Below are 26776 nucleotides of genomic sequence, written 5' to 3' on the forward strand. Positions count from 1 at the left end.
TGAGCAATTTTCAGTAAGAATCCATGGGACATCAATTTTAAAATTGTAGCAATGCAAAAATTATAGTCTTCTGCCTATATAATATAATCTTATGTGTGTGATCCAGAAAAAAAAGATGTACATGTTTAACTTTACTCATGTGAGTAGTAGTATGCAGTGAACAGCCTACTCACATAAATGTCACTTTTAACATGCTAAACATAGTTCCATTAATTTTACAAGGCTATTAGTCATTTATACCATTTTTACTTTACAAGCCATATTTTTACTAGATTTTTACTTGATTGGTTTGATTAGTAAGGCAACAGTACATTATTGTGAAGCCTATATTTTATTACAAAAATCCATTTAATGACAGTCTGGTTCCATCACAGTAAATACCAAGGCTAGGCTGATCTCAATTTGTTGTGTAACAATCTAATGCAGAAAAACCTATACAGCTCTACTTGTTCTTAAAGACTGACAAGCCACTGTGTCTTCTCTCAGAGGACTAAAGAGAAAAAACAGGTCAAACTGTATTGTAAATGATTGCATGCCCAGACAGGACACATCAGCCACTGTACTTTTCATTTACAGTGCCACAGCCACAGTGTAACATGAGCAGTGTAGACACACCCTAAGAGTGGGAAGCTGGCAATAGCACTGGACTACTTTTCATGAAAGGCAGAAGTAAAAGCTACAAATTAGCTGAAGTGCCTTGTAATCTTATTTATTACTGCAGCCACATTTTTACAATATAGGTGGCCTTTAACGGTATGGAGATCATCTTTTGTTAAAAGGCTGAAACTTCTCTTCTGTCTTTCATCTTATGCACAAGTTCTGGCCTTGAAAAGACAGCAGGAATTTCCCTAGAGGATTATTCAAAAACACATTAACAAAAGAGAAAATGACCATACATACTATTTTCAGTATGTGAAAATATCCCCCAAACGTGTCTGTTTGGTAAGGTAACTACCATAACAGAATAAATATAAAGAGAAAGGGTCTTCAATCCTATAAAAGTTTCCAATTACAATGCATTTTATGCCTGTTCATTTATTAGGAAGCTAGATAATTTGTTGGAGAAGACACGGGATTTTTTCATTCTAGGAACCCATTTATGTTTCAGCTCAAGAGTATTGAGATTTGGGATTCAGTTTACTAGTCTCTCTCTCTCAACCATTCTATACTTTAGGGAAGTAGGGCTCCAGAGAGGTCCAGAGCTAAATTAGCACAGAAAATGAATCATTCCTCACTCCAGTACAGCGATCCCTTTTGGTTAGGGTGGAGAAACTAGTTCTGCAACTACCTACACAAATAATATCAATACAGTACAGAATCATAACCAAGCTAATCCTTGTGCAAAATCCTAATATTAAGAAAAATTAGAAGAGTTTTTTTTTTACAATATAAGTATTCTTAATAATTAGACAGCATCAGTTGCAGCTGATCACTGAACTCAAGAAGTAGCAAAGAATCCTGTGGCACCTTATAGACTAACAGACGTTTTGCAGCATGAGCTTTCGTGGGTGAATACCCACTTCTTCGGATGCTTGCATCCGAAAGTTCATGCTGCAAAACGTCTGTTAGTCTATAAGGTGCCACAGGATTCTTTGCTACTTCTACAGAACCAGACTAACACGGCTACCCCTCTGACACTGAACTCAAGTTATTGAAAAAATCTTAGCCCTCAGAGATTACAATCTAGTATGCAAAAGTATGGTCATCTAAGCAGTGATGAGTTGCCAAATTTTTAACAACCGGTTCCCTCCTCCCTCCAAAATTTTAACAACGGGTTCCCTCCTTCCCCCCGCCCTCCGGGGGGGGGTCATGCCCCATCCAACCCCTCATGTTCCTTGACACACACACTCCGAGACCCCTGACCCATCCCCCCTTTCCCTGTCCCCTGACTGCCCCTTGCCGCCCCACCCAACCCCTCCTCTCATTCTCAATGGCCCCCCAGAACCCCTACCCCATACAACTACCCCTTCTCTCTGTCCCTGAGTGCCCCCACCACCTCATCCAACCCTGCTCTTTCCTGACTGCTCCCCCGGACCCTTGCCCCCATTCAATCCCCCTGTTCCCTGCCCTCTGACCCCCCCACCCCCAAACTCCCCTACCCTCTCTCCAACACCCCCTCCCTGCCCCCTTACCGCGCTGCCTGGACGTGGCTGGGCCGGGACAGGAGTCGCGCGGCCGGAGGATGCGGCGGGAGCCCAGCGGCCGGAGCCAGGTGGCTGGCCGGGTGGAGCCAGGGAGGGCTGCGGCCAGAGCTGGAGCCGGGCAGCCGGGGCCGCCGCCACGCCCAGACCCGCGCTGCCGGAGCCCGGCCCCCTGGCAAAACAGCAGGGGCGGCTGGAGCCACGGGGCCAGGCCGGGCTGGAGGTGGGGGGCCGTGTCCAGAGCCGAGCATCCCGGTAGGTGGGGGCACGGCAGGGCCGGGGGGGGGGGGTTGCGGCCAGAGCCAGGTGGCCGGGAAGGGGTTCGGGGGGGGGTCGGGGACGCGGGGCCGTGCCGCAGCCGGTGAGGGTTGGGCGGGGACCCGGGGGGGGGGGGGGCTGGGCAGGGTCGCGGCCCGGAACGAGGGGGGGGGGGCGCGGCCCGGGAGGGTCGGGCGGGGACCCGGGGAGGGGGCGGCCCGGGCCGGGCGGCCGGCGAGGGGTGCGCGGGGGGAGGGCGGGGACGCGGGGCCGTGCCGCAGCCGGTGAGGGTCGGGCGGGGACCCGGGGGGGGGCCGGTCAGGGTCGCGGCCGGGAACGCGGGGCCGGGAACGCGGGGGGGGGGGGCGGCCAGGGAGGCTCGGGCGGGGACCCGGGGAGGGTGCGGCCGGAGCCGGGCGGCCGGGGAGGGGTTCGGGGGGAGTCGGGGATGCGGGGCCGGGGAGGGGCGCGGCCGGGGACGGGACGCGGGGCCATGCCGCAGCCGGTGAGGGTCGGGCGGGGACCCGGGGGGCCGGGCAGGGTCGCGGCCGGGAACGCGGGGCCGGGAACGCGGGGGGACCCGGGGACGGGGACGGGGGGCGGGTGGCCGGGCAGGGTCGCGGCCGGGGAGGCGGGGACGGGCCGAGGCCGGGGCACACGCCCCCCCCCCGTTTCCTACCTCAGCGTCCTCTTCCTGGGCCGGGGAAGCCTGCTTGCTTCTCAGCCCTCCCAGGCTTCCCGCGCGAACAGCTGAGTCACGGGAAGCCGTGGGGGAGGAGAAGCAAGGAGGAGCTTCATGGCAGGAGGTGGAGGCAGAATTCGCAACGGTTCGCGTGAACCGTTTGCTAAAATTAGACGCCGGACAGAGAACTTTAGCATCCGGTTCTCTGTCCGGCGTCTAATTTTAGCAAATGGTTCGCGCGAACCGTTGCGAACCGTCTGCAGCTCACCCCTGCATCTAAGTATTATTTTACTTTAGATTTCCAAATATGTCAAATACACCACTACCTCGATATAATGCCACCCAATATAACACAAAATTGGATATAACGCGGTAAAGTAGCGCTCCGGGGGGGGGGGGGCGCTGCGCACTCCGGTGGATCAAAGCAAGTTCGATATAACGCGGTTTCACCTATAACACGGTAAGATTTTTTGGCTCCCAAAGACAGCGTTATATAGAGGTAGAGGTGTACGTTTGCACAACTCAATGTTATTATTCATCTATGTATCACCGCCAACATGGTATCAGATAGTGGGTCTACCACAAGTAGTACTATATAGTGCAGTCCCAGTTTTGATGGATCATGGATAAATTACTTTTAAAAGTGCCCATGTGCATACATTAAGAAAATACTTACAGCTAAGGCTTAATCCTGCAACCCTGATTTCAACAGAATTTAAAATGAGTAAAGTTAAACACAGTTAAATCTCTGCAGGATTGGGTCCTATAGTCATGTGCCCCTGCTTAGTTAATTAAAAACTAGTCTGCTTGATGACCCAGTTGTTCACCTGCTTTTGTTAGATTATAACCTCTCCAGAGCCAAAATTACTTATTTATTTGCTCTACATTACTTATAATCAGCGAGTACAGTTATGGTGCTAGAGTGAATAAAGTAGATAATGGAACCTTGTTATCTGTATAGACTTTTTTAGCACACACCCAAGATGAAATCATTTGGTTTTGGAGGTCTTTTTACAGACAGCAGAAAACTCAAACTGTGTCCTCACTTCTTGAAGAAGCTCTGACAGTTTAAGCTGCCTCCTTTTCCTTCCCATTCCTCCTTTTGTTACAGGATACACAGTAATAGGTTCAGATTAAAACTCTGTCTCCAAGGAGTGAGGGCGGCATTGCGTCGTCCTCAGCTGGGGAATCATGAAAGAGAGCGGCATTTTGAGATCCAAGCTTCCTGGAAGTTCGGCGTGGGTATGTCAGCCGCTCGACATTTAGGATTTGTCCCATTATAGGGACAGGCGCAAGTTGGGGAATTCAGATCCAAACCTGAATCTCCTTTTGCCAAACTTTGTTTTGTGGAAGGGGGCGGGGAGGCCAGCTGGTCCCAGCATTCCGGGCGGCCCCCAGTAGTTCTGCAACACCGTGTAACACCCAGTTATTTCATAACCAGAAAAGGGGAAAGTGTGAGGAGCATCTCGCCATGGATGCATCCTCGAGGTAGGGTGGGCATGTATGTATCTCCCCCCCCCCCATGCTTGGGGTAACCCCTTGGCATGCGAGACTCCTCCTCCTCTCCGATCTGTAGATACCCGCTTTCACCTGCAGAAGGTGCGCGAAGGGGAGGCAGGTCTTCTCCCCACCTCCCCGGCCCTGTGGGTCCCCAAGCTACCTCCGGACTCCAAACCCCCGGCGGGGAGCGATGTTCTGTGTCCTCCCCTGCCCCTTACCTCTAGGGTAGGGCAGTCACTCCCCCCCGGGCTGGGCTCGGCTCCGGGGGCCGCTGCAACTCCTCCATCCCCTTCCTCCTGGGCCTGCTGCTGCAGGCTGCTCCCCCGGGCGGAGCGGGGGTGGCCGGGGCCCTCCTGGGTACCGCTCTCGCTGGGGCCATCTCCGCCGGCGCCACTGACAGGCGAGGAGGGGAGCGCCCCGTTCTCCTCGCCGGCCACGGCGTGCACCAGCCAGGCATCCAGGCGGGTGCTGGGGATGTAAGGGCCACCCAGCGCCCGCACCTCCCGGAGCAGCAGCAGCCGGGCCCAGTCCCGCTCTGGGCACTTGGGGTGCGGAGGGAAAATGTCCGGGGCCCGGCGCCAGGGGAGATCCAGGTCCAGCCGCAGCCCCGCCAGGCTGAGCAGGAGGGTGACCTGCAGCAGCAGCCCCTCCTCGGAGCAGCAGCGCCTCGTCAGGGGCTTCATCTCCGCTCACGCAGCTCCCCCAGCGGCTCGCCAGCAGCCGGCCGCCTGCTCCCGCCGCCCGCGACGCGCCCCCAGGGGAGGCCGGGGCAGCACGTGTGTGGGGCTGTGCCGGGAAGGGAAAGAGAAACCAGGCAAAGGAGCCCAGCGCGCTGCTGCCGCTCCGGCTCCTGCAGCGAGCCACGAAGGGACCGGCCCTTTCCTAGGGCGGCGAGTACTAGGGAGTGGGCCGGGGGCACCCGCTGCCACCCCGCCACAGGCAGCTGGGCCGGGCCATCTGCCCCTGGATCCCACCCTCCAGCCCTAGCCGCGGAGAGAGGCAGCCGGAGTGCGGGGTGGAGCCTCCCGGCTCCAGGCCGGGCCGCAGCCCTTGGCGCCCGGGACCATGTGCTCAGAAGGGGGGACGGGACGTGCCCCGCCCCCCGCCCGGCCAGCCCCGCAGCGCGCTCCCAAGAGCCGGGCGGCCCTCGGCCGGTCCGAGTCATTTTCCAGGCCGGACCCCACGACCTCGCGCGAGAGGCTATTCCGCAGTCGGGCGCTTTGTTGTTGTCCTGTCACTTTAACTCCGCCTCGCTGGCACGGCTCCAGGAGCAAGTTAGCGCCTGGGGCTGGTTAAACGGGCGGGGCTCTGGAGGAGCAGCGGAGGGGGGAAAAACGCGCCTCCTGTCTGTGTAGCCTAATGAAAGGAGGAGCTGGAACAGGTCGACGATCGGGGAAAGACACGCAAAGCTTTCTGGGGATTGAAGTCTCCCCTCTCTCCTTTTTACTCTGCATCGCCCCTTCAACAGCGACCCAGGGGGGGTTGTTAGTGTGCCGATCTTCACCGGCTACTCGCTGCTTGTGTGCCGTGATCATGTTACCGAAATATCGGGTCTGCCTAGCTGAGAGCCAATAACAGCCTGACAGGGATAAGGAAAAAATGCTTTATTCTGCAGAAGAAAGGAGAGCTCTGTAATGGATACAGAAGACTCTACTGCACACAAGTTTCACAAGCTTTTTATACACTTTCAGACAAAGACCATTATATAGCTTAGAGTATTTATATAGCTTAGAGTAGTTTGCTATTTTTGCTTTTTCCTTCTAATTACTTGCTTCTACTCTCTGTGTCTTCTGAACAGGTCCTTTCCCCCTCCTGCTCTGAAGAATCTCTCCTCACCCCAAATCAGCTAAGTGTCTCAAACAGTTGTTTTGACACTAAGAGGAACAATACCTTGCTGGACAGACACTGAAAGTGACATTTCCTAAACAGAAATTTCTGCCGGTAATGGGTAATATTTCTCATTTTTCTTTTGGCAGTGATGATATTTCCCTTTTTCAGTTCTGCTAATTATATGCTGTTACTCAACACAAGCATCTAAAAATATCCTCACTATAACTATTGATACCCTGTTGTCCTTGACTGTTTTCAGTAATCCAAAGAAAAAGTCCATCTAATACAGTGGTTCTCAAACTTTTGTATTGGTGACCCCTTTCATACAGCAAGCCTACACGTTTTTTTATATTTAACACTATTATAAATGCTGCAGGCAAAGCGGGGTTTGGGGTGGAGGCTGACAGCTTGTGACCCCCAAGTAATAACCTTGTGACCCCCTGAGGGGCCAAAACCCTCAGTTTGAGAACCCCTGATCTAATAGAACCATGTACCTATTACATTTTACTAGGTATGATGAGACTGATGACTTCATTCCCGAGTAGGTTCATTTAAGTTCATCTACGGTTCACATTGTTGCTGCAAAGAAATAAATTATGGAAAGATCTGTACAAAGCTGAAAGAACCAGCTTCATTGCAATGCAATCTGTCATCATTCTTGACAGCATAATGTGTTGTTGCTGTCTAAAGAATACATTTAACCAGTTTATTGTCTCTAGAGCAGTGGTGTGCAACCTGCGGCCCGTGGGTTGCATGGGGCCTGTCAGGGTAATACGCTGGTGGGCTGCAAGACAGTTTGTTTACATTGACTGTCTGCAGGCATGGCCATCCATAGCTCCCAGTGGCCGGGGTTAGCCGTTCCCGGCCAATGGGAGCTGCGGGAAGCAGCAGTCAGCACGTCCCTGCGGCCCGCGCCGCTTTCCGCAGCTCCCATTGGCCGGGAATGGTGAACCACGGCCACTGGGAGCTGCAGGGGGGCATGCCTGATGATGGCCAATGTAAACAAACTGTCTTGCAGCCTGCCAGCGGATTACCCTGACAGGCCGCAGGTTGCCCACCACTCCTCTAAAGTCTTCAGTGTCATTGGCTGCATTCACATTTAACTACCTTTATAGCTTTCCTTCATAATAGTTATATGCCCTGTACTCCTCATGTAAACTAAAACGTTCAAGAGTATTAAGACAAAAGCAAGAACTTTATCATTATGTTCAGACTGTAAACACAGAAAAGATAGAACATTGAAAATGATGGCTCCTTACATTGTACATTAGTATTTGCTGTTAACTTTTTTGCATTACAAACAGCCCTCAAAAGTTAGGAGATGTGTTTGTATTATGACACAGTCTTTAATTATGTGACCATGTCACCTCTGGTGCTACCTGGCTAGTTCCCAAACACACACTGGGCTGTTTCTTTCACAAAGGTGAGTGCTTATTCCTCTCTTACGTAAATACCATGCAATACAGGCTTACAACAAGGTTAGGCTTCCCTGCAGCCCTCACTCCCGAGCCCAGGCTCACCTTCTGAACCCCTCCTGAGCTGTCCTTGCTTCCTGTTTCTTCCCCTTATAGTCTCCCCAAATGGCGTGTTAGCCCAGTGATTGTCACTCAGGTGCTCACTATCCCCCAACAGAAAGTGTACCTCAATCTCAATTTAGGGTTGACAGTTCTGCTTGGACATATTCCTGGAGGTTTCATCACATGACATAATCTTTAATTAAAGATTAGTCTTTAATTCCTGCACACTCCCGGACAATCCTGGAACATTGGCATCCCCTAACCTGTACTTGGCCTACTACAAGAGGTGCCATCTTTCTGAGTTGCTGGGGATCTCCACCCCAGGCCCTTCCTCCACTCCACCCCTTCCCCCAAGACCCCACCCGCCCCACCTTTTCTTGCCCCTGCTCCACCCCCTCCCCCAGTGTGCTCCACCCTTGTTCCTTCCCCTCTCCCCCCATCGCTGAACAGCTGATCGTGGCGGATGGGAGGTGCTGGGAGGGAGGAGGAGGAGCTGATTGTGGGGGCTGCCGTTGGGTGCTGAGCATCCACCATTTTTTCCCAGGGGTGCTCCAGCGCCAGAGCACCCATGGAATTGGCATCCATGCCTGCAACCTTCTCCAGGCTGCAGCAATGTCAGTGATCAGGGTGCCCTTGCCTCATTAATTGCACACCTCTGACTTCCCCATGAGCCCCAATAGGCTATTTTGAATCTTTGAAGTCTTGTGAGGCTTCCAAAGACGCCACAAGTAACCCTGCCTTGTGAGGGGCAGAGGGAAAGGGGCAGGCACTCTGGAGGTCCTGGTCGGTACATCCTAGGGAAACATCAGTAGGGATGATGTTTTGGACACCTTTCAGGACTAGGAACCAGTGTTAGGCTTTGTGTAACTTTTTCTTTTATCGCCAGTAGTGAGTGCAGCTCCAGAAATACTTGGAACTAATCTCAGCAGGGTTTGTGGCATTTTCTGTGCCTGAGCATTCTGTGTGTTGCTCACCATAGTTATCTTATCACTACACACCCCAGAGGAAATAATGTGTGTTTGGGGAAAATGTGGGCCAGTGCAGTGCTTACTGTAGCATATTTTAAACTCTCACTAGTGATTAATCTCTTTCCTTTTACAAGACGGTGGCTCTTTAGAGACTCTCTTTGTGCAGAGGCTCTCTTGTGGCTGCTGTTTCTGGAGCACTGTTGTCAAGGATGACCCTTGAATTCAACTCCCTGAGGCTCAAAGCAATGGCCTAGCCATGAGAGAGTAAGTCCACTGAGATTGTGGAGAGAGAAATTGGAGCCTCCTGCCAGCCACTCATTAAAATTGAGTTAAAGTTGCTGTCACAAGTGCCTTATGCTCCCCAAATCCCTCCAGAATGTGGGACTTCAGACCCTGGAACCCAACTGTTGGAAAACCAGGAAATGCTCCTTTAGGAGGGACACAAGATAGGCTTTGGTACCAACAAGTTTGGGCATCCTGTCTTAAACCAATAGTGCTGCTATGGTGGGTCACGTGGGTGTCTTTGTTACTTCCTCATCTTACAAAGGTAAGTCCGACCCCCTCTGTCAAACTGTCTGGAGTGGCTCACGAGCCTGAGTACCAACCTCAGGGCAGATTGTGAAGAAGCAGTGCACAAACCCCAAGCTGGTTATGAGTCCTATACTTAGATGTCACCAAGTGTAAACTCCTCAAGCAATATAACTTCCTTAACATAGATTCACAGACAGTCCTTTTGGGTGCTCTGGTATATCTTGCCACCTAGATAAGCTTGCCTCTGTGATTTTTGGTGTAAGGAACCATTTATCATAATAGTATTCAGGTTACTGCCGGTCCCAAAGGACCAGCCACTTACCCCAGGTGAATTGCACCTTGGATCCTCCACCAAAGACAACACTTGTAGCTAATCCAATAATAAATTAACTAAAGATTTATTAAGTAAGAAAAAGAAATGAGTTATTTACAAGGTTAAAGGACAAACATACACACTCAAATGAGTTACAATCTTAGGTTTCAAAAGGTGATAGAAGCTGCTGTGACGTGTATGCTCTGTGTGTCTTTTAGGACTAACCCAGGCTAAGCAGCTGGGGACCCCTTGCTTATGCTTGTAAATCTTTGCCCCTTAGAGCTCAAGCAGCATAAAGAGATACAGTTCCTTCTTGTCAGGGGTTTTTATTCCTTTCCCCCACAGTTCAAGATGATGGGATGAGTGTACCTATACATCTCCTCTTCTTGGGCGGGGTGGGGGGAGGGAAGCAATCAACAAAGTCTTTTGTCCTCTGATGTTCCACAATGACTTGTCTGGTGTCTATGCTTCTCTCTTGACTGGGGGGAGGGGAGAGGGGGGTTACAGTTTCAGGGGAAACACTTAAATACTGTCTTATAAAGTGGGATACAGATAGTATAAGTGAGATGAATGCATGCAGCAACTCTCAAGCATTTTAGGAAGCCTAAACACTGAGTATATTTTTATAAATCTAATACTTCTTCTTCGAGTGATTGCTCCTATGCATTCCAGTTAGGTTAGGTGTGCGCGCTGCGCGTGCACGGCTCTTCGGAACATTTTTACCCTAGCAACACTCGGTGGGTCGGCTGGGCGCCCCCTGGAGTGGCGCCACTATGGCGCAGGATATATACCCCTGCCGACCCATCCTCTCCTCGGTTCCTTCTTCCCGCCCGTGACGGCCAGTTGGAACAGTGGAGCGCAGCTTAACTGACCTCCACTTCCCTAGCTACTCGTAGTTTCTCTCGTTCTGTTTACAGTTGTAGTTAACTTTATTTTGTTTGTAGAATAGTATTTATTTTACAGGGGTTCGGGGTTTATCCCCTTCCCCTCACCCGGTACCGGGTCCGATGCCCGGTCCACAGGGTTGTGTAATGCTCGGCCGGCCATAAGCCGCTGCCGACAAGAGATCCTCTCTTAAGTGCCTCGAGGGATCTCACCACACAGATAAGTGCCGCTTTTGTGAGGCCTTTCATCTGAGAACATAGGGGAGCGGGACTTTCCCCTCAAGCAGCTCCTGAGGGAGGCAGCTCTTGCTCCTCCGCTCTCGGCGCCGAGCGCTGGTTAATCTTCAAGGAGTGCTCCCTCGGCACCGGATCGCCGGTACCGCTAAGGCCTCTTGGCACCGACCGTCGCCGACGTCCCTGCTCCGCAGCTGAGCGCGATGCTCAGCCGGATCGCCCGGCACCGATGTCTGCCACGGCACCGACAATATCCACACCATTAACTCCGGCCAGGCAAGAGCCGTCGAGTCCGGTGCTGGAAAGCTCCCCGGTACGAACCGTGGTCGAGCTCGCTACGAAGCTGCGTCCGAGCCGCCTGCTCCGCAGCCGAGCGCTATGCTCAGTCGGCTCGGCCGGCACCGATGTCTGCCGCAGCCCTGACAATATCCGCACCATTAACTCCGGCCAGGCAAGAGCCGTAGAGTCCGGTGCTGGAAAGCTCCCCGGTATGGTCCGTGGTCGAGCTCGCTCTGAAGCTGCGTCCGAGCCGCCTGCTCCACAGCCGAGCGCTATAGGCAGTCGGAGCGCCCGGCACCGATGTCTGCCGCGGCACCGACAATATCCGCACCATTAACTCCGGCCAGGCAAGAGCCGTCGAGTCCGGTGCTGGAAAGCTCCCCGGTACGGACCGTGGTCGAGCTCACTATGAAGCTGCGTCCGAGCCGCCTGCTCCGCAGCCGAGCGTTATGCTCAGTGGGATCGCCCGGCACCGATGTCTGCCGCGGCACCGACGATATCCACACCATCAACTCTGGCCAGGTAAGAACCATTGAGTCCGGTGTTGCAAAGCTCCCCGGTACGGACCGCGGTCGAGCTCGCTAGGAAGCTGTGTCCGAGCCGCCTGCTCCGCAGCCGAGCGCTATGCTCAGTCGGATCGCCCGGCACCGATGTCTGCCATGGCACCGACGATATCCGCACCATCAACTCCGGCCAGGTAAGGACCGTCGAGTCCAGTGCTGGCAAGCTCCCCGGTACGGACCGTGGTCGAGCTCGCTCTGAAGCTGCGTCCGAGCTGCCTGCTCCGCAGCCGAGCACGATGCTCAGTCGGACCACCCGACACCGATGTCTGCCGCGGCACTGACAATACCCGCACCATTAACTCCGGCCAGGCAAAGGCGTCGAGTCCGGTGCGGGAACGCTCCCCGGTACGGCCCGTGGTCGAGCTCGCTATGAAGTGGCGTCTGTGGTGCGAGCTGTGGTCGAGCTCACTATTCCCTCCACGCCGGAAACATTTCCACAGCGAGGGAGTTGCTGGCGAGGGCAGAGCCTGCGCTGCCTCAACCCCCGGCACCGCCGGTGCGGGTTACATAGTCAATCGGCAAGCCTGCCTTGATCAGTCCACCCTCCATCGGCACCGCAGAGCGGCACCGTTTACGATCGCGGTCCCGCAGATGTTCTCGGTCCCGCCGATCGAGGTCCCGACGCCGCTCTCAGTCTCGGCACCGTTCTCCATGTCGGTACCAGTAGTACTCGCGGCACCGGTCAGCGTCCCGCAGCACCGATCCATCCCGGTACCGATCCCGGGCGCAGCGTCGAGTGACGTCAGTTACAGACGCAGACTCTACCATGGGCTTTTCAGCTCCTCCAGGGCCATCCAGACACGCATCAGTGTCGTTCCGTGCGGACGCTTCCTATGCGTAGGACTCTGTTTTCCGATGGACCCTCCAGAGTCTTCCAGGAGACCTATCAGTGGTCATTCTGGACGCCTTGGGTGTCCTACCACGCCAGCGGCGTACCAGTGATCCCATCTCGCTCCGCTCCGTCGGAGCTCTGGGTGCCAGAGGTGACAATTGGCTGTCCCCCTCCGACCGGTATGGAGCAAGCCCCGGTTCATCCACCGGGCTCCCCGATCCCGCCGGATCAGGAGGTCGTCCAGGAGCGCGAGCCCACACAGGACCCGCTTCTCCCTGGCCTTTCTTCTTCCTCCTCCCCGGATAGGGGGGGCAGGAACATACTCCTCGGGCCCTCCTCTAATCCAAACGCACCAGCCCCTATATCTAAGGAGGCTAGGCGTATGGTCTTACTGGGCCGTAAGATATACTCGGCGGGGGCCCTGCAACTTCGTGTGGCAGACTGGCAAGCCCTGCTTAGCCGCTACTATGGTGGCAGCCAAATTTACAGAGGCGGTTCTTCAGAACTCCCGCTCTGGCCTCGGGGGTGGCCACAAGATGGCTCCAGTTATCGAGCCTTCCCTCGCAGCTGCGGCACACTGTACAGGACTTGCCCTTCAATGACAAAGGCCTGTTCCCTGGAAACACTGGCCCTAAGCGGCAAAGCCTAGAGGGCAGCAGGGTCGCTTTGAGCTCTCTCTCTGTCGGCATACACACGCCGGTAATTCAGAACCGACATTGCCGTCCACAGCGTATCCGCTCTTTCCCTGCGCCTTGCCAAAGTCAGTACTTTGCCAGCGGGCGTGGCTTACGCGGTCGTGGGCGTCAATCCGGACCCCAAAGGTACAGGAGGTACCTAAGGACGAAACCTATCCCCTAGGCGAAGGGAGGTCTCAGACCTATCCTAGACCTGCGGGACCGTGACAAGTCACGATGCAGATAAGTTCCGCACGGTACCCAGGGGGGACGTCAATCCCATCCTTGGATCCCGGAAACTGGTACGCCGCCCTCCATATGCAGGGCGCATGTTTCACATCACTATTTCTTCTCCACACAGAAGGTGCCCTCGTTTGGGGCCTACCGTCGTTTCCAGTATACGGCCCTCCCGGTTGGCCTCTATACAGCCCAAGTGTATGCAAAGTGCATGGCTGTAGTCGCCGCGTCTCTTCGCCACCGTCGGATACACGTTCTCCGTATCTAGACGATTGGCTCATTCAAGGGACCACCAGGCTCAAGTTACCAGTCGTGTGGGCATCGACACGGACCTATTCCCGTGTCTAGGCCTGATGATCAATGGAAAAATCCACTCTCATTCCCACACAGGGAATAGAATTCATTGGGGCCGCCCTGGCCTCCAGTCTCTCCAGAGCCTGCTTACCTCAGCCTCGGTTTCAGGCGAGGGTAACGATTGTACAAGGCCTACGGTCCTTCCCGACAACTTTGGCTCGCACTTGCCTAGGTTTCCTGAGTCACACGGCTGTCTGCACGTTTGTAACCGAACATGCCAGGCTTCGCCTCCGTCCACTTCAATTGTGGCTCACCTGGGTGTACCACCCGGGCAGAGATACCATACTCGTGGTCGTCTCGTTCCCCCCGAGCATCCTAGGCTCCCTCGACCGGGAGTCAGCGCCCTCCCTGGTGTATCCATGGAGGCTGTTCCATTCACCCCTCGGGGTCCCTCCGGACAGACACCCCATCTCTCGGCTGGGTGCTCCCCTGGCTCGGCTTCGCACTCACGGCCTTCGGTCGGCGCGAGAGATGGCCTTACACATCAATGTCCGAGAGCTGAGACCGGTCTGCCTTGTGTACCAGGCGTCTCAGCTGGCGGATCGCCTCAGCAGATCCTTCCTGTCTCGCAAGTGGTCGTTTCCTCCGGACATTATCCATTCCGTTTTCCGGACGTGGAGCTTTTCCCGCATAGCCTCCTCGCTCTCGCGAGAACGAAGAGAGAAAGAAGTTCTCCTCGTTCCAAGGCCTCTCCCCAGGCTCGATCTTGGGGGGGTTTCCCTGAGGCCGTGGATCAGCCATCTGCTGTACGCCTTTACACTGTTCCCGCTGGTTCACAGGGTCCTGCTAAAACTCCGCAGGGACAGAGCGCACCTGATCGTGATCGCTCCAGCGTAACCCGGGCAGCACTGGTGCACCATGTTGCTACACCTGTCGGTAGCCAACCCTCTTTGCCCAGACCCTGTGTCGCGGGATCACGGCGAGCTTCACCACCCGGACTTGTACTCCCTGCACCTCACAACAGGGCTGCTGCGTGGCTAACCCGTTCTGAGTTACGTGGTTCTGCCTCGGGTCTACAGGATTCTCCGGGGTGGTAGAAAATCTTCCACTCGGTTAATGTATCTGGCCAAGTGGACGCGTTTCTCCTGCTGCTTCGAAACACGCAATGTTTCTCCCGCCGAGGTCCCGATCCATTCCATCAGGTTCCTCAGGGCTTGGAGCGTTTATACCCCCCAAGTGGGGCCCCGCCATAAACCTGGGTCCTCAACCTGGTTCTAACCAGTCTATGCCTGCCCTATTTGAGCCAATCTCAGCATGCTCATTGATATACCTGTCCTGGGAGACGGTTTTCCTGTAGCCTTTCAAACGGCCAGACGAGTCTCCGAGATTCAGGCTCTCACGCTAGGCCCACAGTATAATGTGTTCCTCTAGGACAAGGGCAGTTCTTACCACGTCCGCCCTGCCTCCCTAAGGAGGTGTCGGCCTTTTATATCTACCAAGATGTCTTCCTTCAGGTCTTCTTTCCGAAGCCACTCTCATTGCAAGGAGAACAACAATTGCACTCCTTCGACGTCCGTAGGGCGTCCGCAATCTATATCTGGCGGACAGAGCCCTCTCGTAATGCCCCTAAACCGTTGTCGTACCGGCATACCGGACGAAGGGCTTACCTATCTCCTCCTAGAGGATTTCATATTCAATGACGTTGTGCATCCACACCTCCTGGATTTTTGGCCCATGTTCCATGGAGCCATCTTACTGCACATTCCACCAGGGCTCAGGCTTCTCTGCTGCCTTCCTGGCTCACATACCCTTTCAGGGGATGTGTCGTGCAACTCCCTGGTCCTCGATCCACACTTTTGACTCATTGGTCCAAGAGTCCATAGCTGATGCAGCCTTTGGCTTAGCAGTTTGCATTCTGCAATATCTAACTCCGACCCCACCGCCTACGTAAGGCTTGGGAATCACCTAACTGGAATGCATAGGAGCAATCACTCGAAGAAGAAAAGACGGTTACTCACCTGTAGTAACTGTTGTTCTTCGAGATGTGTTGCTCCTATCCATTCCAGACCCGCCCTCCTTCCCCACTGTCGGAGTAGCCGGCAAGAAGGAACTGAGGAGCGGATGGGTCAGCAGGGGTATATATCCTGCGCCATAGTGGCGCCACTCCAGGGGGCGCCCAGCCGACCCACCGAGTGTTGCTAGGGTAAAAATGTTCCGAAGAGCCGTGCACGCGCGGCGCGCACACCTAACCTAACTGGAATGGATAGGAGCAACACATCTCGAAGAACAACAGTTACTACAGGTGAGTAACCGTCTTTTATTTTAACAGTACTCTCACAAAGGCGAGCCAGACTGGCTTCCAGCTATGCATTTGTCAGTGTTTAGTGAGGCCTGGGGTCCCTGGCATGAGCTGGCACCTGGTCTGCCAGCATCACACACAAGATAGGCTTTGGCGTCAACAAGTTTGGGTATTCTGTCTTAAACCAACAGTGCAGCAGCTCTGGTGGGTGTCTGTTACTACCTCCTATTACAAAGGTAGGTCCTACCCCCTTCATTATTATCTATTAGGCAACTGAGCAATTTTTTTCTTGTTTGTGCACAGATATGATTCGTGAATTAGTCCAAGACCGGTACAGAGGTGATGTTCTCACGAAAGACTCCCAAGCTGTTAAAAAACACTGTCATCCTCACCAAGGTTTATTATTTCAGCAGTTATCGAGCCTATTACTGAAGTGTCACTTTCATTTGTCTATCTGGGGAAGTTAACTGCAAGTGTGGTCATTGCCAGGGCACCACAGAGCCCTTCATATGAGATTCTCTTACCATAAATCAGTTTCATTGCCTCTTAAGCAAGGACTGCATAACAGTGATAGTTTATATCAGTTTGTCTGCTCCCAGGACCTCATTTGTCACAGGGAGCACATCTGTCTTTGATTCTGACTGAACGCTTGCTCTCTTGGGAGCTTGAAGATTATTGTTCCAATGAGTCAATAGTTTAGTTACTTGGTGAACATTTATGAGGTAAACAAAGGAGGCTGATACTTTAGATCTTATTCACCTCTTTGATTTTGTACTGGTGTAACTCCATTGAGTTTAGTGGAGTTTCACTTGATTTACACCAGTGCAAGTCAAAGGAGAAATGGACTCTAAACATCTAAGTTCTTCGAAGCCAGCCTTTTTTTTTCCCCCAGAGAAACTTGCTGACAGTTTCAGTCTAGTTTTATCTGATGCATATCATTATCAGAAAGTGTTTTGCTATTTCTTCTGCTACTAAATTCAGATCATCATTTACTTTCTGTAATACCTTATCAGCATACCTTCTTCCATGCAACTCCCTATGCTTTATACCTCCATTATCCGGTCCATTATTCCTCTGTATAAACATAAACACACTTTTTTTTTTCTATCAAGATGTTCAGTAATGCCTAATGCTCCCCCAGAGAAGTGTTAACAAACATCCCACTCTGTTATCAGTTGCTGATCCTGCTGGTAAAGGGTTATGTGGGTTCTACTGACTCATTCAGATGCTACTTTACCTCACCCAGATATAAAGGAGGCAGGGAGTGGCTCTTTAGAGAAAGCAGATTTATGGTGTGAGATAAGTAGTCCTGAAGTAGGAACCTTTGCAGCAGCCAAGGTTACTGAAGCCAAACCCCAATAAGGGAGCAAGTGTTTGAATCATAGATTATCAGAGTTGGAAGGGACCTCAAGAGGTCATCTTGTCCAACCCCCTGCTCAAAAAGCAGGACCAATCCCCAGGAAGATTCTTGCCCCAGATCCCAAAATGGCTCCCTCAAGGATTGAGCTCACAACCCTGGGTTTAGCAGGCCAATGCTCAAACCACTGAACTATCCTTCCCCGATTCTATACACCGTGTGGACTTATTTCAGAGCAGTTTGGGAAAGAGGTGTTCACACTCACAAGATTATAGATTTCAAAAACTTGTCTCCAATGCTTTGCTAGCCTCTTAGCTTTGCTAGCCTATTAGCTGACTGACTTCTGTCCCACTGATTAACTTGTCAATCTGACTCTGACCAACTGGCACACTTTTTAGAAACCTCTCCCCTGGTGCTTGTGGCACCACTGTCTTACTTTTCGTTGATCCTAAGCTTCTTCCAGCATAAGAGATCTTACCGCATCTACCGTTTGTAAGTCATTCCCATGTAAGTCCTTATAGTACTTCCCATTCTTGCCACAGCCAGTTATCAAAACAAAACTCCTAAATGCAAAAATATATTAATCTCCTTCATTAATGTATTGTCAAAATCTGGCCCTACCCTTTATTTTAATTTGATTCTTTTAAAGGGAGGATGTAACTGCAGTTACTGGAATCGGAGGATGCTGACTTCTGTCATGGTATGTTTAGGATCTTGACCCTTATGTGACTGAAGCCAGCCCTCCTGTATGTCAGGTATCAGATATTTCAGTGATTAGATCCTCATAAGTCCTTGATGGAGAGAGTCTCTAATTACCCCTGTGTCTGTGGAACTTGAAATTGCTGCACAGTGCTGCTGGGCTCCATAACTATAGAGGCGGAGGCAAATCATGAGGGAGTGGGGCATTAGGTTACTCATAGGCAGCCATGTGATGCTTATATAACCACTCACCCTCCCATCCTTACCCCTATCCGTTACCCTGCTAAGCCTGACTGGCCTATATGGTGTGTGGATCCCTAGGGCTATGGTAATTCCTGTTGCCCCAGCAGGAGGGAGGTAATCAACTGGGATATATATATAGCCATAGCGGGCTGCTAAGGGATTGCGAAGGGGAAGGCAATTGCTTTGCCATGCTTGCTGCCCTTACAGCAGAGGAAGTTCCTTCAAAAATAAAGAGGTCTCTCACTTGCACACCAGGCCAACTGCCCACAGGATCAATGGGCCCTGTGTGGAGCCAGTTTGTAGAATAGTAAAAAGCGGCCATGCTCCTACACTATGCAAGGCAATCCCTGAGTTCATCCTCAAATGACAAACTAGCTATCAGCTTACGCTCTGTCTCCAAATCCCTCCTCAAAACTCCCTTCTGGTGCTCCATGCAGGCTCTCGTGCACCGCTGCCTCCAGCAGGAAACTGAACAGCTTGAGATTTTCCTGTCCAGTGACCCAACTCCAATTTCTATCTGCCAACTGGGGAAAAGAAAAGAAAGAGCCAGTAGATTCCTTTCAAAATCAGGAAGATGTTTGATTTCCTACTTTACATGAGTCTTGACAGTAGTGGACCTCTGACCTCACACATTGTCTCCTTTATGGTCTGCCTGGACAGGACTCATCTTACTATTCCTCCTTCATTGGGAGGCCATTTGTCTTGCTCTGGAGGGCCTTGGTAGCCTGGCAGAGAGCTAAACTAATCAGAAAAGTTTTTGTTTAGTCTGGAGTCCTGGACAAAGGCTTATTTTAGCTCTGAGGTTATTTATTTTAGCTGGGAGCTATACTGTTCTGAAGCTACTATGCTAATTTTTGTAATTTATTTGATTTCTTCTAGAACATACATTTTTTTAAAAAGTATATTTCCTCCCTATAGTTTTAATATTAATTTCTGTCTCTTTCCCCTTATTGGTATCTGAGTCCATGACTCACAGTTCACCCATGTCAGTTGCTGTGTGCCGGGGGTGTGTGTCAAAGTATCCTAATTGTTTGTATGGCCCTATGACCCACCAAGGCACTTTAGCAAAGAGAGTGTAGAGTATGATAACATCAATGTTTGTCTTATCAATCTAGGTTCTTAATCACACCTATCACCTTAGTATCTGACTGCCTTGCCGTGAGAGGAGAAATGGACTCTATATGTCCATGAGTGTGTGTGGAAACTGGTGCTATGTTTGTATGTACGTACCTATAGGGCTCATATCAATATAGTATCTGGGTTCCTAAAAGGCAGTTTGCAGAGAAAGGCAGCTTCTACCTATATTTCTGGCCTGGCTTCCTCTTGCATGGTCTCCATTGTCTGCTCGGACAATGCCAGCATCAGTATCCCCTTGTCTCTTACAGACATCTTGGTGCCTTCCCTGTTTCTTCCATGCCATCCCTGATGATTGGAATGCCCTTTCCAGATCTGTTCACCAAGTCTCCACCTTTGCCTAATTCAAACCACTCCTAAAAACTCTCTTCTGCTGACTGCCTGCAAACAGTGAGTACGTTAAAAAACAAACATGATAGATCAACCACCAAAATGTATGTGTGCCTAAAATGAGTAACCACAGAATCATACTTCTGTAGCCCACATCCTTCTGCATGCCACCTGCCTTAGTGGATGTTATATCTTCACTGGACTGCCAAATACATCACTTAGATGGCTGTAAGCTCCTCAGGGTAGGGACCTGTCTTCTTTGTGTTTCTGTGAAGTCCTTAGCCTGGGTGTGGTGCTATAAAGTAATAAGCAATGATTATAATAATGAAGAAGTGCTGATGGAGTGACTTGTGACTGAAGTTGCTAACTGTGTGTGTGAATGCTGGTCTCTCTCTCTCTCTTTTGGGATTGTGGGAGTTCCTGGGTGTGAGGCTGTGTTTGGTACATGCTGTGGTCACTAGCTGGATTTCTGTTAGTCTGTGTATCTTCTTGTTTTGTAACTTGCTCTTTGTTTTCAGGCTGTTGTTGTTCCCCCCTGTGATGTGGTGCCTGCCACAGACTGGGCTCTAAGGAGTTAATAGAGCCTTAGAGAGGCTGCACAGGAGCCAGCCAATCAGAGAAGGGCTGAGGGGAGCTGCTAACCAGATCCTGGCAGACCCCTATAAGAAGAGCTGCAGGGCAGAGCAACTTCAGTTACTCCCGGGAGCTTGAGGAGGGAGAAGGACTGGCTGCCTTGCAGACTGAAGAAAGCTGGAACCCTGGACAAAGCAGTGCCACAGACAGAGACCCAGGGAGCTAAAGGTAGCTCCTGGTGGGCTGTAGGGATCTGCAGGCTAAGGCCCTGAGGCAAGGGCAAAAAGGGTGCTGGGGAAGTGGCCCAGAGAAATCTACTGAGGAGTCAGAAGGGGTGCAGCAAGCAGCGACCTTCCACAGGGTCTCACCCCCCTGCCTCCCTTGTCCCTGGGGAAGTGGCTAGACAGACTGCAATTGCAACTGAGAGCAGTGGCTGGACGGGGATTGCAGAGACGTTCCCCGGAAGGGGGAGCACAGTGTGTGGCACAGCTGGAGGGCTCTGTTACTGAAGAGGACGCTGTGGTCCTTGAAGCTTCGTGGGTCCAGGAGCAGAAGAGGTAATGGGCAGAACACCACCAGAGCAGGGTGCATGGCTACCAGAGCTAATTCCTGTATCGGTCATGAGGAGGTGCCATAGTGGTCAGTGGACCCCGTTACACTCCCCTTTCTCCTTGTGGGGTGGGAAGTTTCTCCATGGGGTCCACTGCAGATTAGATGTGGGGACCCCGTCTCCTAACTGGCCCTCCATACAATTTCCCAAACCCGATGTGGCTCTTGGGCCAAAAAGTTTGCCCGCCTCTGTCCCAGTGGGTTGCTGTTTTCCCCTGGCATGGCGAGCCCTCATGTCCCTGATCCTGCATACTGCAGTGATGATGCTAGGTCCCAGCCTGGGCCTGCATTGCCTGCCACTCTGGAAAAATAGATATGCCAGCTGCTCCCACTGAATCTCTTACCTTCATGAATAATGAGACTGTAATAGCCCTCAGTGTTTTTTCTGAGCTGGCGGTCTGAAGGAGATGAAGAGCACAATGATGAGCTGTCTGACTCCTCATTGGTTCCCGATATCTCAGCCATTCAGCTAGCCAGGAAGGGTGGGTACAGTGTGCAAGAGATTAGTGGTTTTTTGGACAGCACTAAAGGGAAGTGGGGAGTTGAGTTTGAGGCCTGTTTCTCTGATTTACAGCGCTTTGATCACTCAGCTTCCCTTCTCTTGAGAGAGACCTTGGTTGATCGTAAAACATTTCTGTCTCAAAAAGTTGTTGAGCAAGGTCAGGACATGTGCGGGGACTGTACAAGATACGCAGGCCTCCCCATGGCTCATTTTTGTTCAAAGAACTTCCACTTTCCTTCATTTCTCTCTGCTTCTTGGCTCTCCCCTTCTAGTCTCCGTGGTGCTGCTCAACTCTGGCTCTCTAAGCATGGCTTATAGTATATTGCATTTCATAGACTTTCAGGACAGAAAGGACTTTTAGGTCAGGATGGTCATAAAAAAGCATCATTTTTTGAATTTCTCACACAAACGCGGGCTGATGTTGTCCTTTTGCAAGAGACTAACTCAGACCCTGATAATCGGGGAACTGGTTGAAAGAAAGGGAAGGGAAAACCTTTCTTGAGCCATGGCGCCAATGTCATAGACGTCGACCCCGTGGCACCCACCGGCAGCCCCCCCATCAGTTCCCCCCCAGTGCCTCCCGCCCACCGGCAGCCCTGCCAATCAGCACCTCCCCCTCCCTCCTCGTGCCTGCCAGGATCAGCTGTTTCACGGTGTGCAGGAGGCTCTGAGGAGGAAGGGGGGAGGATGTGGTGCTCTTGGGGGAGAGAGTGGAGGCAGGAAGAGGCTGGGTGGGGAAGGGGTGGGGCCTTGGAGGAAGGGGTGGAGTGGGGTCAGAGCTTGGGGCAGAGCCAGGGGTCGAGCCTCCCTTCCTCTGGCACATTGGAAAGTCGGTGCCTGTGCCCAATATCACTGCTGGGGGAGCTGTTTTCTTTTCCCTGGGGTGCAGGGGCATAGATCCTGTCTGTGAAGGAGATTGGGCTGGCTCCTCGAGGTATTGGCACTATTGGTTTTTAATCTTTTCAGTGTGTATGACCCCATGCTAGGTGAGACTTTGTTTCCTTTTTGCAGACATTTGCCCGTGCCATGCTTGGATGTGACTCTGATACTGTTATTGTCCTGGAAGGGGATTTCAATTGCACTGTAGACTGTTTTAGACAGGAACCATGAGGAGCCACACCCTCGGTCAGCCAGGGAACTATGTCTCCTGCACACCTTTGGGTTAGTAGATGTTTGGACGTTCTCTCACCTGCTGTTAGGCAGTACCCTTGAAGGTTACTCCCAACCAGGTCTCGGGTGTAGATTAGATCACTTTTATACCCCAAGGCCAGTGTGAATATATTTCCTGTCTTCTCTGTTTCCCTTTGACTTGTCTAATCATCATTATGGTTCTGTCAGTGTCTATCCCTCTTCCTGCCAGTGCTTCCAACTGGTACTTTAATATCAAATTATTACAGGACTCAAATTTCACCCAAATATTCCCTGTGGCTTGGGAGCATTGGTGGCTGCAAAAGCCACTGTATGAATCTCTGAGACAGTGGTGGGATGTGGGAAGGTGCAGGTCCAACTGGTCTGCCAGCAGTGCACCCAGGTTGCCATGTAGGCCTTGCATCAGGCCATGAGCACCCTGGATTGAGATATATCTTGGACCTTCATGGCAACCTTGATGGGGGAATTCAGTGCACATTCATCAAACTGTAACTGAGAAACACTGACTCCTGAGATCCTTGTTGGAAGAGAAGGTGCAGGGAGTCCTGGTTTGAGCCATCTTATCGAGCTACATGACATGGATGCTTCCAGGAGGGTTTGTTTTCTTTCTTTCTTCTGGGTGGAGAAAAAGACTTTGGACCATTGGCAGGTCTCTTGTCTCTGGCTGCCGATTGGTCGTTTGAACCTGACCCTGCTGAGATCCAGACAGCAGCTCTTTCCTTTTACAGTACCCTGTAATCACCCAAGGCCTGTGAAGTGCTGGCAATGGCAGAACCACACCAGGGGTTACCCTGTCTAGTTGGTGAGGCGCCGCAGTTCCTGGATGCTAGGGTGGCCACCTGCACAATCCTAGAACACTGGACATTCTGGGAACAGCTTGGGCCTGCCTCCGTCAACGTGACCCCATCTACACCAGCGTGCTGCATGGGGGTGGAGGGGGCACCATTTTGAAGAACATGCTGCCCTGCCCTGGTATGACCTCGCATACATAGTGTGTGTGAAGTCATACCAGCAGGGATGGAGCAGCGCGCTCCCCATTGTGGCATCCCGTGTCTGGAACTGGATAAAACCATGTCTGTTTTTTGTCTCGGTGCCGGATGAGGGACACACATTAGACAAGCTCATCTGGCCTGCTTACCGGACATCCTGCTACCATTACAGGAGCTCTCTATTGCAGACCAGCAGCTCTCTACAAGCAAAGCTTCTGTACCTGAATTCAACAAACCTTTCTGGTATCTTATTGGTCCTGACTTTTTTCTAGTGGTGCTGTAATGGAGCTAGGAGAAAGAGCTACTCCTCAGCGGCTGTAGGGCAGAGATCACCCTGTTTCACAGAAAAGGAGACCTCTGCAATTTAAGGAATAAGAGACGACCTATTTCTCTTCTCTGCTCTAATTATAAGATTATATCAGGTCCTTAGCCAGGCAGCTAAAGGACTGTCTGGACTCTTTGCTACATCCTGACCAAACATAATGTATTCCAACTGCTATATACTTGTTCTTAATTTGTGACGTTTATACTGTCAGCAAACTTTTAATCTGGCTGTGCAGCTTATTTCAATGGCTCAAAAGAAGGCCTTTATCGAGTTAACCATAGCTATCTTTTCAAAATGTTAGAAGCTTTTGGGATTGGGGCAATGTTCACTTCATATATTTCTTAACCATAACATTTTTAGTGTCTTAAAGATTAATGGGGTCTTAGCTGCTCCTTCCTAGTCTGCATACGTCAGGCTGCCTTCTGTCTGGGATGTTGTATGCCCTGAGTCTGGAGCCATTCGTGCATCTCCCAAGAAGCCATTTGACTGGCCTGTTTGTGCCAGGGTTGCTAGATGATTTCCCATTTTATCTGTCAGCCTATGGGGATAACATTTGTTTTCATGACATCTGAAGGTGATGTGCAGGCAGCTTGTGCCTGTTTACAAGTATATGAACAAGTGTCCTCTATCTGAATTAACTGGGCAAAGAGTAATTGGATCTTATTAGGCTCTTGGCGCTGTAGCGCTCCCCTACTGTTGCCCCAAGAAGTACAATGGTGTACCTCTGGGATTTAGGTGCTAGGTTATTTATTTATTTATTTATTTTTATTTTTTGGATCTGAACATGCATGTTAAGGAACTGGGAGGGGGCTGAGGAGAAGGTGCAGAACTGCCTTCAGATATGGCGCTGGCTCCTTCCTGGATTTTCTTTTTGAGGATGAGCTTTGATCGCTAACAAACTTGTGACCTCAATGTTGTGGCACCAACTGGTGTGGCTGGATCCTCCTCTGGGCCTCCTGGACCAGATTCAGAAGAATATTAACCATTTTTTTTGATGGTTACCACTGGTTGTGCCATGCTTTACTGTTCCAGCCACAAATTGAGGATGGCCAGGGGCTCATTGGCCTGGTCAGTAGGATGGCAGCTTTTCGCCTCCACTTTGTTCAGTGGTTGCTGTACTCAGACTCCTGTTTGGCCTGGAGGTCCCTTGCCCTTTCTGTCCTCTGTTGTGTTGTGTGGATTGGCCTTGACTTGCACCTGGTCGATTAGAGTTTAGATTTGCCTCCATTCTATAGTGGCCTTTTTAACAGCTTCTATACAGCACACAGCCTGACCCGGCTTTTTTTAGACTGTGACTCTTGGAAGGGCCACTGTTTTTTAACCCACTTTTTCCCCTCTGAAGCTCATTCCTGCAGGAGCCCGTTTTCTGCCTTTACTCAGCCTGGATTGACCAACCTGTCCCACCTGATTGTTCATTGTCAGTCATACTGGAAATAGTGGCAGCTCTTACATTTTTTGGATAAGGTTCTCACTGAATTCCGGGCGGTGCTCCCTCAGTGGGCTGCACAACATCTGCAGAAAATTTTTGCAGGGACTGTGCTTGCAGGGTGGAATTCTGTGTTCCCCTCACTGGTGGTCTCCCCTTCCACAGATGAGATCCTTGCACTCCCAGGCAGATTATTGTCCTGGTAAATGTTCCTTTTGTAGCCATTACCAAGAAGGAGCTCTATAGTATGTGTCAAGGTGCAGCATTATCCCACCATCTCTGATCTCCCTTATACAACCTGGACCATGGCTCTGTCCCTGGGTGATTCTACACGTCCCTGGCTTGGAGGATGCTGTTCAAAGCTCCTCTTTCTAAGCACTTCAGTTACTTTCAGAGGAGGGTCCTGCACAGCATCCTAGCAACCAGTCATTTTGTGAAGGTGTCTGCACAGTGCCCTTTCTGTTAGTCCTCAGACACGATGTTTAATTTTTTCCTTTACCTCCCCCATCTGAATTCTCTTTTATTTTCTGCAGCAGCTTTTCAGCAATCTGGAATTGGCTTTCTCCAAGCCTCTGCTTGTTCTGGGAGCGAGATGTGGTGCTTGCATTCGGCTGGTTTCCTACCTGGCTAACTGGTTACTAGCCATTTTGAAATCTCACGAGAACAGAGGGGTCTCAGTAGAGGAGTGTGATGTGTTAGGGCTGTTCCAGGCATTGATTGTGGCCAGTCTTCAGATTGATTACACCTCCTATAAATTGACTTGGAATCTGGACACTTTTCGGTCAACTTGGTGTATTAACAATAGTCTGAGTGAACTTGGTGGTGATGTTTTAGTGATCCATGCTTAATGCTCACTTAAGAGGGACTTTGTTTTATTTAATTGGTGTCTTTCTGTGTATAGATTGCAATTTGATAACATTTAAAATCTGATTTTATGTGAAAAGGTGTTTTTCTTATCATGCCTCTCTGGTTGTGTTATTTAAGCCTTAGTAAGAATATAGTAAAGTTACTGCTGAGTCTCAAATCTATTCTTAATTTTTAAATGTAAATGAAAAATTTACAATCCTAATTTAGTAACCCATATCTTGCTCAACCCCTGTCCTTAGCCCCATCCTCTTCTTCCAAAAAGGCTTTCAAGATTATTCCAAAGAGAGAAATTTAAATAAAAGAAATGGACACCATTTTGAGTCTGGAGCTTTGCCTGGTCCCCCACTCTAATGTGCATTTAAATGTCTGAATTTTACCGTTCTTCACATAAAGCAATAAAAAACAATTCTATTACATGGTACATACAAGAAATACAGAGACATCTGCTGGCCGACTTGTGGAGTTACTCCTTTAGCTGATGCACATGTCTTTGTGCTTTTGATATTGCATGGTTTATGTTGCACTATTTATATCCAT

The 26776-nt window shown here is 51.1% G+C and overlaps 1 protein-coding gene and 1 long non-coding RNA gene across 5 annotated transcripts in view; one reads left to right on the forward strand and one right to left on the reverse strand.

Annotated features, from left to right (window-relative positions):
- Nucleotides 1-5630, reverse strand: part of NFE2L3 (NFE2 like bZIP transcription factor 3) — a 29272-nt gene extending 23642 nt beyond the window's left edge. For all 4 annotated transcript variants that reach the window (XM_045006230.1, XM_045006231.1, XR_006577054.1 and 1 more), the window contains exon 1: nucleotides 4800-5630. In XM_045006230.1, the coding sequence (XP_044862165.1) occupies nucleotides 4800-5264 (465 nt within the window). In that variant the 5' untranslated portion in view covers nucleotides 5265-5630. The remainder of the gene's footprint in view (nucleotides 1-4799) is intronic.
- LOC123364269 lies at nucleotides 4185-20495 on the forward strand. The gene is made up of 4 exons (XR_006577055.1): nucleotides 4185-4323; nucleotides 6380-6522; nucleotides 19721-19859; nucleotides 20318-20495. It is a non-coding gene; the product is annotated as an uncharacterized LOC123364269 (long non-coding RNA).
- Nucleotides 20496-26776: the final 6281 nt, after the last annotated feature.

This window comes from Mauremys mutica, chromosome 2 (genome assembly GCF_020497125.1).
Source record: "Mauremys mutica isolate MM-2020 ecotype Southern chromosome 2, ASM2049712v1, whole genome shotgun sequence".
NCBI lineage: Eukaryota > Metazoa > Chordata > Testudines > Geoemydidae > Mauremys > Mauremys mutica.